The sequence below is a fragment of the Rattus rattus genome, chromosome 15 (assembly GCF_011064425.1).
Source record: "Rattus rattus isolate New Zealand chromosome 15, Rrattus_CSIRO_v1, whole genome shotgun sequence".
Taxonomy (NCBI): Eukaryota; Metazoa; Chordata; class Mammalia; order Rodentia; family Muridae; genus Rattus; species Rattus rattus.
In genome coordinates this window covers 31,253,654-31,266,209 of record NC_046168.1, presented here as the reverse complement: position 1 = coordinate 31,266,209, position 12,556 = coordinate 31,253,654, and the positions used below count along the sequence as shown (strand labels likewise).

Below are 12,556 nucleotides of genomic sequence, written 5' to 3'. Positions count from 1 at the left end.
CCTGGCCATTCTTGATGGCAGTCTGTCTTTTGAAAGGGAACTACCTAATGCAAGAACACTGGATAGAGTTGGGATTATAGATTACAAGTTTGCTCAAAAACCTTTCATAGTAGCCTCTCTGTCCTGCTGGAACTCTCCCACCCATAGGAACTGAGTGCAAGTTCTCTATCTGGGAAGTAATACCAGGAAGGAGCAGGGCACAAGAGAGAAGGGCTGGGAGGGAGCCACCACACAGATGCATTAGCCAGGCCTGTTATGGTACCTGGGCTGCACACCCCTGGACCATATCAGGAGATGAAGCGAGACTTGCTTGGATGAAGCCTGGGAGGCAGTGAGCTTCGTTATCCATACCTGGGGGAAAGCTGCTTCCACAGTGTGGCCTGCGGAAGGCTGGGGAGCACCGCAGCCAGAAACAGGTGCCTTGGATTCAGAACAGCAGGTGTGCTTAGGAAGCATCCTTTGGGGTGGAGAAGTGAGTAGGAGCACAGGATTCGGTGCAACACACGGAATAATCATTTGTTCCACAAGTTTCCAACTGTCACTATCAAAACACCAATCTGGTTTCTAAAAGCTTATTAGTGCACCAAGAAAAATTCTCATAATTCTTAGAGCTTCTATTCCTGTGGGTTTGCTGGGATAGAGGTGGGGACTCAGACACACACACACACACACACACACACACACACACACAGAGTAAAATTACGGTTCCATTATTGTGCTAGTTTGCTTTCTGTTGCTGGACCAAGATGTCAGATAAAATCAAGTTATAAGGAGGAAAGTGCATGCTCTGTTGGCCTTGTTGTTTGGGGCATGTTGAGGCACAGTACATGATGGGAGAGGCCTGTTCACCTCAGGGCAGCCAGGAAACAAACAGGAAGAAAGAGGTGGGGTCCAATTTCTTCTTTGAGGGCACATCCCAGTGACCTCAATTCTTTTAACCCTGTCCTGCCCCTTAAATGTTCCACCACTTCTGAATGCCCAGGGGTACTGGGAAGCCTGATACCTGGTGCTCATGACACTAGGTGAGGGGTCGGAAGGCTGTGTAATCCGAGGTGTGTGAGCATCAAAGCCCCCATTCTGCATCTAGGCAGGAATTCTGCAGTCATATGGTAACGCAGGCTCTGTGGAGTGCTTTAGGGGAAAATATGTCAGAGGGTAAGGCTGGGGAAAGTGAGGTTTACAAATTGAAATAGTCTTGCAAAGAGGGAGAGCAGAGCCCTTCCTTAGGACAGGATGCCCAGTAAGCAGACAGCACATACGTGTGACATCATGGTTAGGAAAAGAAGAATGGCTGGGAAGGGAAGTGTCAGACTCTTATGGCAGCCTTTGTCAGCTATTGTGAAAAATTGGTATTTGGAATGAGATAGAGTTCTGCACAGAGAGGCCTTGCAAGTAAGGCACCTTACAGTGCTGTGCTGAGAATGAATTGCAGGGGAGAAGGGCAGTGCAGAGACCCAGTGGGAGGCTACCACAGTCATCCAGGAGAAAATGGTGGCATCTGAGACCATCATTAGAAGCATCAGTGGAGGCATCAGTGGAGATGACAGCAGAGGGGCGGGTGCTGGATGTCCCCAGAGAGAACCATGGTGGATGTCTGCCACAGAGAGAGCCGGCAGACCTTGAAGAGGGATTTCTACAGTGGGGACAGACTGTGTGACAGAGAGAAGAGTCCAGACTGGCTCCAGGGCACTGGGCTGTACACATAGAAGGGAGAAGCTGCCCTTTATTGAAATGGAAAGGCTACCAACCAAATGTGCTCTGTATGAGTGGGAGTAGCCCAGGCAGGGGCAACCACGGACACTTGTGGGAGCATTTTGTACTCTGGTAGTTTCTTGTTTGCTCTGTGAAATCAGAAGCAAATGTGTTGGAGCAGGGAATGAGGAAGGCGAAAAGGACTTGGTGTGGAGGAGGAAGGCAGGAGAGTCATCCAGGAGTGTCAGCTTAGGAAGCGTCACAGGAGTGCCAAGGTACACCAGGGGGTCGCTCAGTCAGCCTTCTACTCCACCCACTCCTGACTCCTCTGACCAAGCCAGGGAGCTGTGTGTCAGTGAGGAAGGTATTGTTTCATGCTTTGGGCATGTGGACTGGAGGTGGTGGTTACACTGGATGAGGTGTGTAATCCATTTAGTGTGGAGGGAGGGTCTGTGGCAGGATACCCATGGCAGGACTCAGCAGGCATTTCCTTAAACGTTTGTGTATTAACTAGAATGGAACTTAGAGCAGAAACACTGGGAACAAGAATGTTCAGGTCTTCCACTGATAGCCCGTTTACAGTAGTCGATTTGTTACTCAATTTCTTCTCTCAGAGGAAGCTTGTGATAACCTCAGAAAGACGGGTAATTGAACCTGGAGAGAAGCTCAGATGTCTGCCACAAAATGCAGAGAAACCTTGAAACATGGCCTGGTGGACATTGAGTGTTAGCAGTGAAGTTGGAGAATTCAAAGATACAGTGATCCACTGTGGGCTGCTGGCTTATTAGTTCATTTTAATTATTTATTTTTATGTTTATAAGTCTATATGAATTTGTGTGCATGTGTATGTTTGTGCATGCGTGTGTTTGTGTGTGTGCATGCACACATGTGTGTGTGTGTGTGTGTGTGCGTGCGTGCACACTCTCCTGTGCATGCATACCTGGAGGTTAGAGATTCACAAAGGCTGTGTGTCTTTCTCAGTTGCTCTTTACCTTACTTTGAGACAAGGTCTCTTTCTGAACCTGGAAGTCAGCAATTTGGCTAGCGTGACTGCCAGCAAGGCCCTGGGATCCTCCCATCTCATCTCCCAGCACTGGGAGTGTACGTATGTGCTTCTGTGCCTGGAAGTTTACATGGCTGCCAGGGTTCAAACTCAGCCCTCATGCTTATGTAGCACACACTTTACTGACTGATCTACCTGCCCTGTTAGTCCATTCTAAAAACACCAGGTTTGGGACTTGATTATTGGCAGAGCATATTAGAAGTACAAACATATAAGCTACTAGCACAAGCAGAGCGCTGGATGAAGCTGGGCTCCTTCTACCCCTGAGAATTCTGAAGGACTCTAGAAGAATTTGTGTTCTCATTTATAGTAGTTCTTAACCAGACATGTGCTTTAAGATCCAGTCCTTTAAAAATAGGCACACACATACACACACACACACACACACACACACACAGATACACACCCATATACCCCTCACATACACCCATGTATACACTCCCACATGCATATACCCCTCACATATACATATATACACACATACACACATATGCACACACACCCATAGCACCCCCATACACACATACTTACACATAATACACACATGCATACACCCCACATATATACACATATATGCATACACATGCATGCACCCCTCACATAAACCCATGTATAGACCCACATACACATGCATATACCCCTGCACACACACACACACACACACACACACACATACATATACATAGGCATACAAAACCATAACCCCCCACATACCCATACTTACACACATACATAATACATACACGTGCATACACCCCAATACATATGCATACACACATGCACCTCCCACATACATGCACGAGCACACACACACACACACACACACACACACACACACACACACACACACACCCTCCCCTACACTTGCAAGTTCAACATGTGATTTTCTGGGAGGAAGCTCAGGTCTGCATTTTGGAGAGTTGTGCTGACTTATGGCCTCTCCTTGTTGAGAACTACGTACTGCCTCAGTTGGGAGAAAGTCTTGTCTTAGTGGTCACTGAGCTTTGCTATGAGGGATCAGATAGGAATCTGGGCTTTGGGGCTTGATGGATTTTGTCACATGTCCTCAACTGCTGTTCTGAAGGGATCCATAGGTGATATGCAAGTGAAAGTGCTTGGCTGTGTTCTAAAAATATTTGTTTTTCTGGAACTGGGGCATATTTAGCTCTTACACAAAAGTTTACAGAGCTCCAGGACCATGATAGAATCTCTGAGAGTGCAATTCTCCCCCAAGCAGAAGTGTTCTTCTACCAGAGAATGCTGGAGTGCATTCTACCTGTACCACAGCTAAGACTGAGACAAACACACGCGACACAAGCAGTTGACCAACTGTATCATCTGCAGACCTACTGAAGATCAAAAATATACTTAAAGAATGCATCTTGCGGGATGTCTTAACGGGCAAAGTGCTTGCCATGTGAACAGGAATCTTCATGCCTGGGCCCCTGGACTCTGTAGAGCAGCACATACACTGTAATCCCAGTGTTCCTCCGGTGAGACAGGAGTGGGGTCAGTAGAACCCACAAAGCTCATGGACCAGCTTAGTACAAGCAGAGGAGATGAAGCGCTGTCTCAAAGAAGGCAGAAGGCAATGACTAACCTGAGGTTTTCCTTTAATCTCCGTACCTAGGGCAGCACAGATATACCATCCCACACAGCATGCATACACATTATATACACAGCATACACACAACATACACAGTATATATATCCCCATACAGCATGCATACACATTATATATATGTGTATATATATATATATATCATCCCACACAGCATGCATACACATTATATACACACCTCCTCACACCAATGTTATTAGAATGCATTTATATTGTTTATACAGAATTGTTGTCATTAGTTTTAATGCCTTAGAGAAGTCTATGTCTTAGGTATTTTAAGCAATCTTGCTGTCATTTAAAGTGTAGGGAGGAAATACACACATGGGTTGTATTCAAAGGCTACATATACTGTGTCATTTGAGATGAAGAACTTGAGCATCTAGGGACTTTAAACCCTCGAGGGTTGAGGGGATTCCCCCGTTGGTCCTAAGGAATGACTACACTTAACCAGTGATTCCAGACGCTGGAGAAGAGATTTCAGTCAGGGCACTCTGTGCAGATTTGACTGCTCTTAGGTTCCGTTTTATCTCACAGCTGGATATTACTAGGGTTTTCCAGATGGAGGGACATACACACTTGAGCATTATCACTAGGAAGCAGATGTGTCACAGACACTTGTCTAAGGGATCCCTTTAGAAGTGACCAAGGGAGGTCTATTATTCCCTTGGAGTGTATGCTCAAGGACCACAAGTGTACAGATATCTCTAGTCTTCCAAGAGCAAGGATCAGTGAGAAGGAAAGCCAAAGCATTCAGAGCCCACATGTCTGGGAAATCAGGGCAATCTGGGCTGACTCTAGAGCAGCTCATCAGAGCTGCAGACAGGCCCAGACCTGTTTTAGGGGAAAATTACTAGGGGAGAATTCCTAAAGAGATTATGAAAAGGTCTGCAATTCCCCATCCACTTTGTAAGAAAGAGCTGCTTGCTATTGCCAAGGTCCTAAGTCAGTCCAGTGGCTGGGGCTAGCAGGTGTGTTAAACAGGAAACACCCCCAAGGGACTGGGCAATGCCCTCTGGTTCCTGCTTTCCTGGGGGCACCCCTTTCCAGGCTGGACAGGTGGGTTGGGGCCATAACTGAGGGCTTGAGACTTGGAAGCCGTGGCTTGGAGAGAGATGGACTGTGATAGCTCTATCTGGGGGCTCTGCTGATGAAATAGAACTGAAGGAACAGTGTGTGCGAGTTAATTACAGGCTCGACTCTGCAGCAGTCTCCATTCACTCAGCTTTGATGACGTGAGGCCCACTGCACAGCCCCTGCTCCCGGGAGCTCCCCACCCACAGGAGACATGGACAGGTGGGCAGTTAGAGGAGCAGAAGCTAAGACCCGTGAGCGGGAAGAACCCAGAGCTAAGAGAGCAAGAAGGTCTCTCCTGCAGCTAGGTGGCTGGGGGGGAAGAAGGAAGGGGGAAGGGAGGGGCATGTAGGTGGGTAGGAAGTTCTGGCTTCCCCAACAGGGGGGAAGACATTTGAGGTGAGTCTTGGAGCATAAAGAACAATTGGCTAAACAGAGAAGCAGTGAAGAAGAGGCATAGCGGGTAGGGAGGGGATGACAGGAAGACCCCTGGGCTGTACTGTGGAGAGGGTGGAAGAAGTTGGGGGAGCAGGGGACTCTGAGGGGATGAGAGAAAGCTGAGTGGATGGATTCAAATATGCAATTTTGCAGTTCACAGCCAGACCTCACGGAGGGGCACCATCACTGCTAGCAAACAGATCTGTATCTTTATGATGGTAATCTCACAGCAGCTGACTAGAATGCATCTTGAGGAGATGGTGGCCTGGGATATTTTAAAAGCTCTTCTTTGTCGCAAGTATGGAGGGTTTTGGGGGTGTATCCTGAGGCTCTGTGTCACCACCACGGTACTCAACACTGGAAAGTAATTTGAAAAGTAGGAAGTCTGACAAGATTGCTAGTGGAGTAGTAGGGTGAGACGGGGTGCAGAGGCTTTGCCATGGCTCAGGGCGAAGACACTTGCTGCCAACCCCGATGACATGAGTTTGATATCTGGTTCCACAGGGCAGAAGGAGAGAACTGACTGTGTGTCTTTCACCTCTACACATAAATAATAAATAAATAGTAAGACTGAACACCGATCACTTCCTGGGTCCCCAAAATAAGACACAGAAGGATGAGGCTCTGAACTGTAAACTCTGGTAGGAGACGAGGATTCAAGGGACTTTTCTGAAAGGAAATTGCTGTGACCTAGTGGATGGGGATTTTTTTTTCTTTTCTTTTTCTGTTTTAGTTATAAATTGGGATTCCCTGAATTTGGATGCTAGGGAAACTCCAAGTTCCTCAAGTCTCCAGTGTGTAGTTTAATCCCAGGGCTGTAGTTCACAGTGAAATGTCCCCTTCATGTGACCTTCTCAGCCTGAAGAGCTGTGTCCTTGGGCTCTTATGAGATCCCAGTAAGAAGCTGGCAGGGTGGTGCTAGGTCCAGTCTCAGCTCCAAGCTTCTCTCGTCGTGAATGTGCTTTTGGTCCATCAGTTCTGCAGAGGAGGGCAAGCTTGGTTCCATCCTCCTGGACTCTGTAGTAAAGTCAGAGCTAACCCAGCACAGGCAGATTAACAGGACAACAGCGTCACATTTCAGTGTCTACACAGCCATCGACAGAAAGAACGAAGACCCAATGAAAGTGTCAGGTCCCCAGATTAGTAGAGACGCTGCACAGAGAACAACAGATTGTGGTGTCTGACAAGACTGGGAGCCTGTTCTGGGGTGGGCCTGTTCTGGGGTGGGGAGCTGTGAGGCAGCGGTGAGGAAGCACAAAGGAAGTAAAGAAAGACAGGATCGACTTCTGCAGAGTTGTTTGCTCAGATTGGCTTCCGTCAGCCTCTGGTCTCTGGCCTTGAGAATGTTCTTTCTTGGTTCAGAAGGAGTACCCTTCTCGTGGGAAGTTATCTGGCCTGCTTTAGGTAAATGAGGGAGACAGTCCGTCCTGGAGCTGTCGTCCAGAGCATTTGACTCAAAATCATCAGTGTACCAAAGTGGCATTATTTGCAGTTCCGTGTCCGCAGGGAATGCATTTCAAAACTCACCACCTCCGACACCCACATCTGCAGAAGTTTGTGCCTTATGTAAAATGACACATTATTCATGTAAGCTATACGCATCGTTCCATGTTACCACATTACTAAAAATATCTAAGACAAATGCTATTAAGTTGTTAACACTATATCAGCTGTTCTCCTCCTGTGGGTCTGAGACCCGTTTGGGGGTTGAGTAACCTTTCACACGGGTCACCTAAGACCATTGAAAAGCACAGATATTTACATTACAATTCATAACAGAATTACGGTTAAAAAAAAGCAATGAAAATGTAATGTTTGGGGGGGGTCACCGCAACACTAGGAAGGTTGAGAACCACTGATTTAGGGAATAATAGTAACATAAAGTCTGAGTATGTTCATTACAGACATGATTGCCTCCTGAGTGATTTTAATCCTTACTTGGTGGAGTCTAAAGGTATGGGGACTGCCACTACAGAGTCAGCTCCATGATCTGAACCCCCACTCCCAAAGCTCTTCTTGTCAAATTAAACAACTGTCAGCTGTAAGCACGAACAGTCAGGGGTCATGAAAATACTGTACCGTTGTTCTGATTTCCTCTCGTATTTATTTCCAATCATTACATTAGACAAATGATTCTACAAAATTGTCATTCACTTTTCATCTGAAAGGTTAAGGGTTAAGGGTTTAGGGTGAAGGAGAAGAGGGAGGGCCTAGAAAATTTGAGATCATTATCTAGTTTTAACCCTTGCAGAGAATTTTTCCATCGTACACGAGTGGTTCCTTTGTGAGGAGAAGAACTCAACTGAGTCTCTGTGTCAGCCAGTATAAATTTAGGAGTTAATAAACAGATAGATTGCAAATGTTGCTGTTTGCGGTTGACCTGGATATATACCTTAATCTAGAATAGACCCTGACATTTGCTTTCAAAATTGTTTTCCGTTTGCATCTTTAGTATAATAAAATAGAGATGTTCACTTTTGAGTCAGGCATACTTGGCCACACATACTGTCTTCCTGGCCCTGTGACCTACAGCAAGTGAGCATTTCTGAGTGTCCTTTCCTTTCCCTTTGTCCATAATTAGTATTGTGATGATTTACAAAAAAATTTTTTTCCCCAGACAACAGTGTTAAATTACTGTTGAGACCTGGAGAAGTAGGTGAGGATGTACCTGCCTTTTAGGTCTGATTCCTGATTGAGTGATTTACCCTCAGCATAGACTATTAACCCCTTCCTGTCCAGGGCACTGAGGGAAAGAGGAGGGGGCAGCAAATCTGTGTAATGCTTTGAAATGGAGTGGGGCAAACCATGAGCTGTGTCTGGCTGTGTGTCTGGCTGTGTCTGGCTGTGTCTGGCTGTGTCTGGCTATATCTGGCTGTGGCTCTGACTTCTGACCATTGGCCACATCCCCTCATTGGGGATGGAGGAATGTTTCCTAGTCAATCCTTTGCCCAGCAAGACTGGATGTGCAGAGGTTCAGACATAGGCCAGGTAGATGAAACACACCAATGTGCCTTTTTGTCCTCCTGGCTGCCCATTCCTTCAACCTACTCCAGGGACCCAGGGACCCAGGGACTGTAGCCCCACTAGTCAGAGCACATGGGGCACATGAGTGTCTGGGTTTGGACCTTCGAGACTGGAGCAAGGAACTGCAGGCCAAGGTGACCCTGCTGAGAGGGTCGCCCACACCAATTCATTGCTGGGTTCCTCAGTTCCTATGTCCCAGTGTGGACTGCCATCCATGCAGCTAAATGTTATTCTCTCTGGGTTTCTGTGTGTGCTGAGCACAGTGGGACTGTAGTACTGTCAGGGTCAGGGTAGCAGAGGACCCTAAAACATGAACCCAGACCAAAAGGGGTCAAGGGCTCTGGCTCCCCTTTCCTCCCTCTCTCCCAATATGGCCACCCACCTTGGGCCTTGTAAGGCTTTGTGATGAGTGCATGGGAACTACCTTATTCATATTCCTTTTTGGATACCCACATAGTTGGTCCATAAAGGGGGCCCCCTGCAGGGCTCTAACTGTAACCCATAGGTGCGTAGGCTGGCCAACATAATATGGGAAACAGTACTTAGCCATCTAGTCTTCTACAAAGCTAGCCTGGTCACCCCTGAATCATTGTTGATGACCACTGGCTGGTTGTCAACGATGTTATTTGACTATAGTGTGTAATACCTATCTTAAAAGGCTCGTGCTTAACTCCGTTACTCATGTATTCTCAATGGAGTCAAACAAGAAGCTCGTTTCTGAGAAGTGTCATTTCCTGGCAAATACCTGATGGCACCTGGGTCCATATGGTGGCAAAGGATCCAAGCTAACAGGGCTTTCACTCCTCTGTAATGAAAGATTGCTACGAACACAGTAGTTTAACAACCAGAGGTCTCTCCTTCAAGTCCACAACCTGCTGGCAGCTCTGCTGTGCTTGCTAAGGGTCTATGTGGGTAGAGGGATTCTCTCCATGTGACCCTCCTCCTGGAAGCAGCCTGGCTGGGTTTCTCTGTGGTGCTCTTGGGACATCCTAAGGGTGAGAGCAGAAAGCTGAAGGCCCGTGGCAACCTTGGCTCAGAGGTCTCAGGCCAATGAGCTGCCTCAGACTCCTGTTGCCTCCCAGGGAGAGAGTTCTAAAGCAAAGGGAAAGACAATCTCAGCTGAGATGGAGACTGAGAAAGCAGAGGGGGGAGGGAGGGGTTCTGTTTACACAGACGGGAAGACCTAGAGACCTTCTGAGGAGTAGGCATGCGCATAGACACTTGTAAGGTAGAAAGCTGTTGGGCAGGACACACAGGACACTCCAGACAGAGGATATTACATCTGAGCAAAGGTCCCGAGGCGGGCACGTATTATTAGGTGTACTGTCAGCAGCCTTGTGGCCTGAAAGCTTCCTGTCTGGGACGCTGTGTAAAGCAATCCCATGGAAACCCGGAAAGCCAAGTTTGGCACACTCCGAGACTGTCAGTGAATGCACAAGGACCTGTTCAGTCCCCCATAACCACACAGAGAGCTGGGTGCCGTGGCACAGGCCTGTCCTGGCTAGGGTCTCTCGCTGTGATAGAACGCCATGCCTATAAGCAACTCGGAGGAAAGGGTTTCTTTCATGTTACGTACCCAGGTACAGTAACTTGGAAGGTGTTCTCCCAGAGATGTGAGACGATCGGTTGTGGCAGGTGTCTGTGCTGCCCCGGGGTCCCCAATGTGACTTGTCCTATCCACCCCCCACTCAGTCCATGGCTGAGAAAAGGCAGTGGAGGCAGAGCTGATGCGGGAGCCACAGAGGGGTGCTGCTTACTGGCTTGCTGGGTCTGCTTTCTTACAGAACCCAGGGCCACCACCTGCCTGGTGTGGTCCCTCCCACAATAGGCTGGGCTTTCCCACATCAATCATTAATTAAGAAACACATCATGGGCTTGCTCACAGGCTGGTTTGACAGGCACTTTCTTAATTGAGGATCCATCTTCCCAAATGATTCTAGCTTATATCAGGTTGACAGAAAAGTAACTGGCTAGATGCCTATCCTCTGAGCCACAGTGAGAGAGATGGCAGGCAGGGATAGTCAGTCTGTGGAGCTTCCAGCCTGTGAGTTCAGCCTTCTTGGTGAAGTTCTAGACTAAAGACAAACTCTATCTCAAATGAAGGGTGAAGGCATCTGATAAATCTGCGTGCATGGGCACACACACACACACACACACACACACACACATACACACACATGGACACACACACATACACACTCACACACACACTCACATACACACTCACACACTCTCACACACACACTCACATACACACACACACACTCACACACACACACACACACACACACACACTCACACACACACTCACACACACACTCTCTCTCTCTCACACACACACACACACACTCTCACACACACACACACACACTCACACACACACACACTCTCACACACACACCACACACACACACTCTCACACCACACACTCACACACACACACACACACACTCACACACACACACACACACACACTCACATGCACTCATGCACACACACCACATACACACCACACACCACACACCACACACTCACATGCACTCTCACACACCACACACCCACATGCACCTCACACACACACACATACACACACACACCACCACACACCACACACTCACACACACTCATATACACTCACCACACACACACACACACCACACACACCACACACACCACACACACACCACACACACACACCCTCACACACACCACGACTCACACACACGCACCACACACACACTTACATACACACTCACACACTCACACATGCACTCACACACATTCACACACACGCACCACACACACACACTCTCACACACATACATACACACACACTTACACACTCAAACACGAACACACATAAAAGAAAATGTAAGTACATTGAATTAAAAGTTCTATTACATAGGAATCTGTTAAATGAAGTTCTTCTGTACTAGCATTTAGCTTGGGAGGAAAAGAAGCCTTTCATAGGTGTAGATGTTGAGCGACTGTGATTACTTTACAAACCCAGTTCCACCCTGGGATGTTTATAGGCGGTACCTATGACCTTTCCAATCCTTATTCTAGTTCCCTTTACAGTGATGTCTTAAGGGTTAAGGAGGCTGGCTAGCCGTAAATCTTTCAGTCTCTATTAATGGCAGTAACCTGGGAGAAGCGTGAAGTGGTCTCTCTGACAGTCTCTTTCTTTGCAGGGTGTGACTGTAACTTGGAAGGTGTTCTCCCCGAGATATGTGACGATCGTGGCAGGTGCCTGTGCCGCCCTGGGGTTGAGGGTCCCCGGTGTGACTTCTGCCGTTCGGGGTCCTATTCATTCCCAATATGCCAAGGTAAGAGGGTAAGCCACAGAGATGCTGATCACTGGTTCCCAGGGTGGACTCCTGAGGAAGCAGATAGCCTTTCTGTCAGAGCACCATAGCCCGTGGTTTAACCTGCCTTGTATACAGATGTGACATCTACTGTCCCCTGAGACCGTTCTTTTCCCACTCTGTCCTTCCTCCTCTATGGTAGTCAAGTGCCTGGGCTGGGTAGTGGTCACCTCAGGTTCAAGTCCTAGCTCTGAAGAGTCAGTGGTGCCACAGTTTAGGAACCTGCCAGGTGGACAAGAGAAGGAGACAGGACTGAGGGTGCCACCAGACTGCATGTCTCAG

General features: G+C 47.8%; 1 protein-coding gene across 1 annotated transcript in view; it reads left to right on the top strand.

Annotated features, from left to right (window-relative positions):
* Positions 1 to 12,556, top strand: part of Lama3 (laminin subunit alpha 3) — a 228,620-nt gene that overhangs the window by 69,183 nt on the left and 146,881 nt on the right. The window contains exon 12 of the mRNA XM_032885613.1: positions 12,101 to 12,235. Coding sequence (XP_032741504.1) covers positions 12,101 to 12,235 — 135 coding nt within the window. The remainder of the gene's footprint in view (positions 1 to 12,100; positions 12,236 to 12,556) is intronic.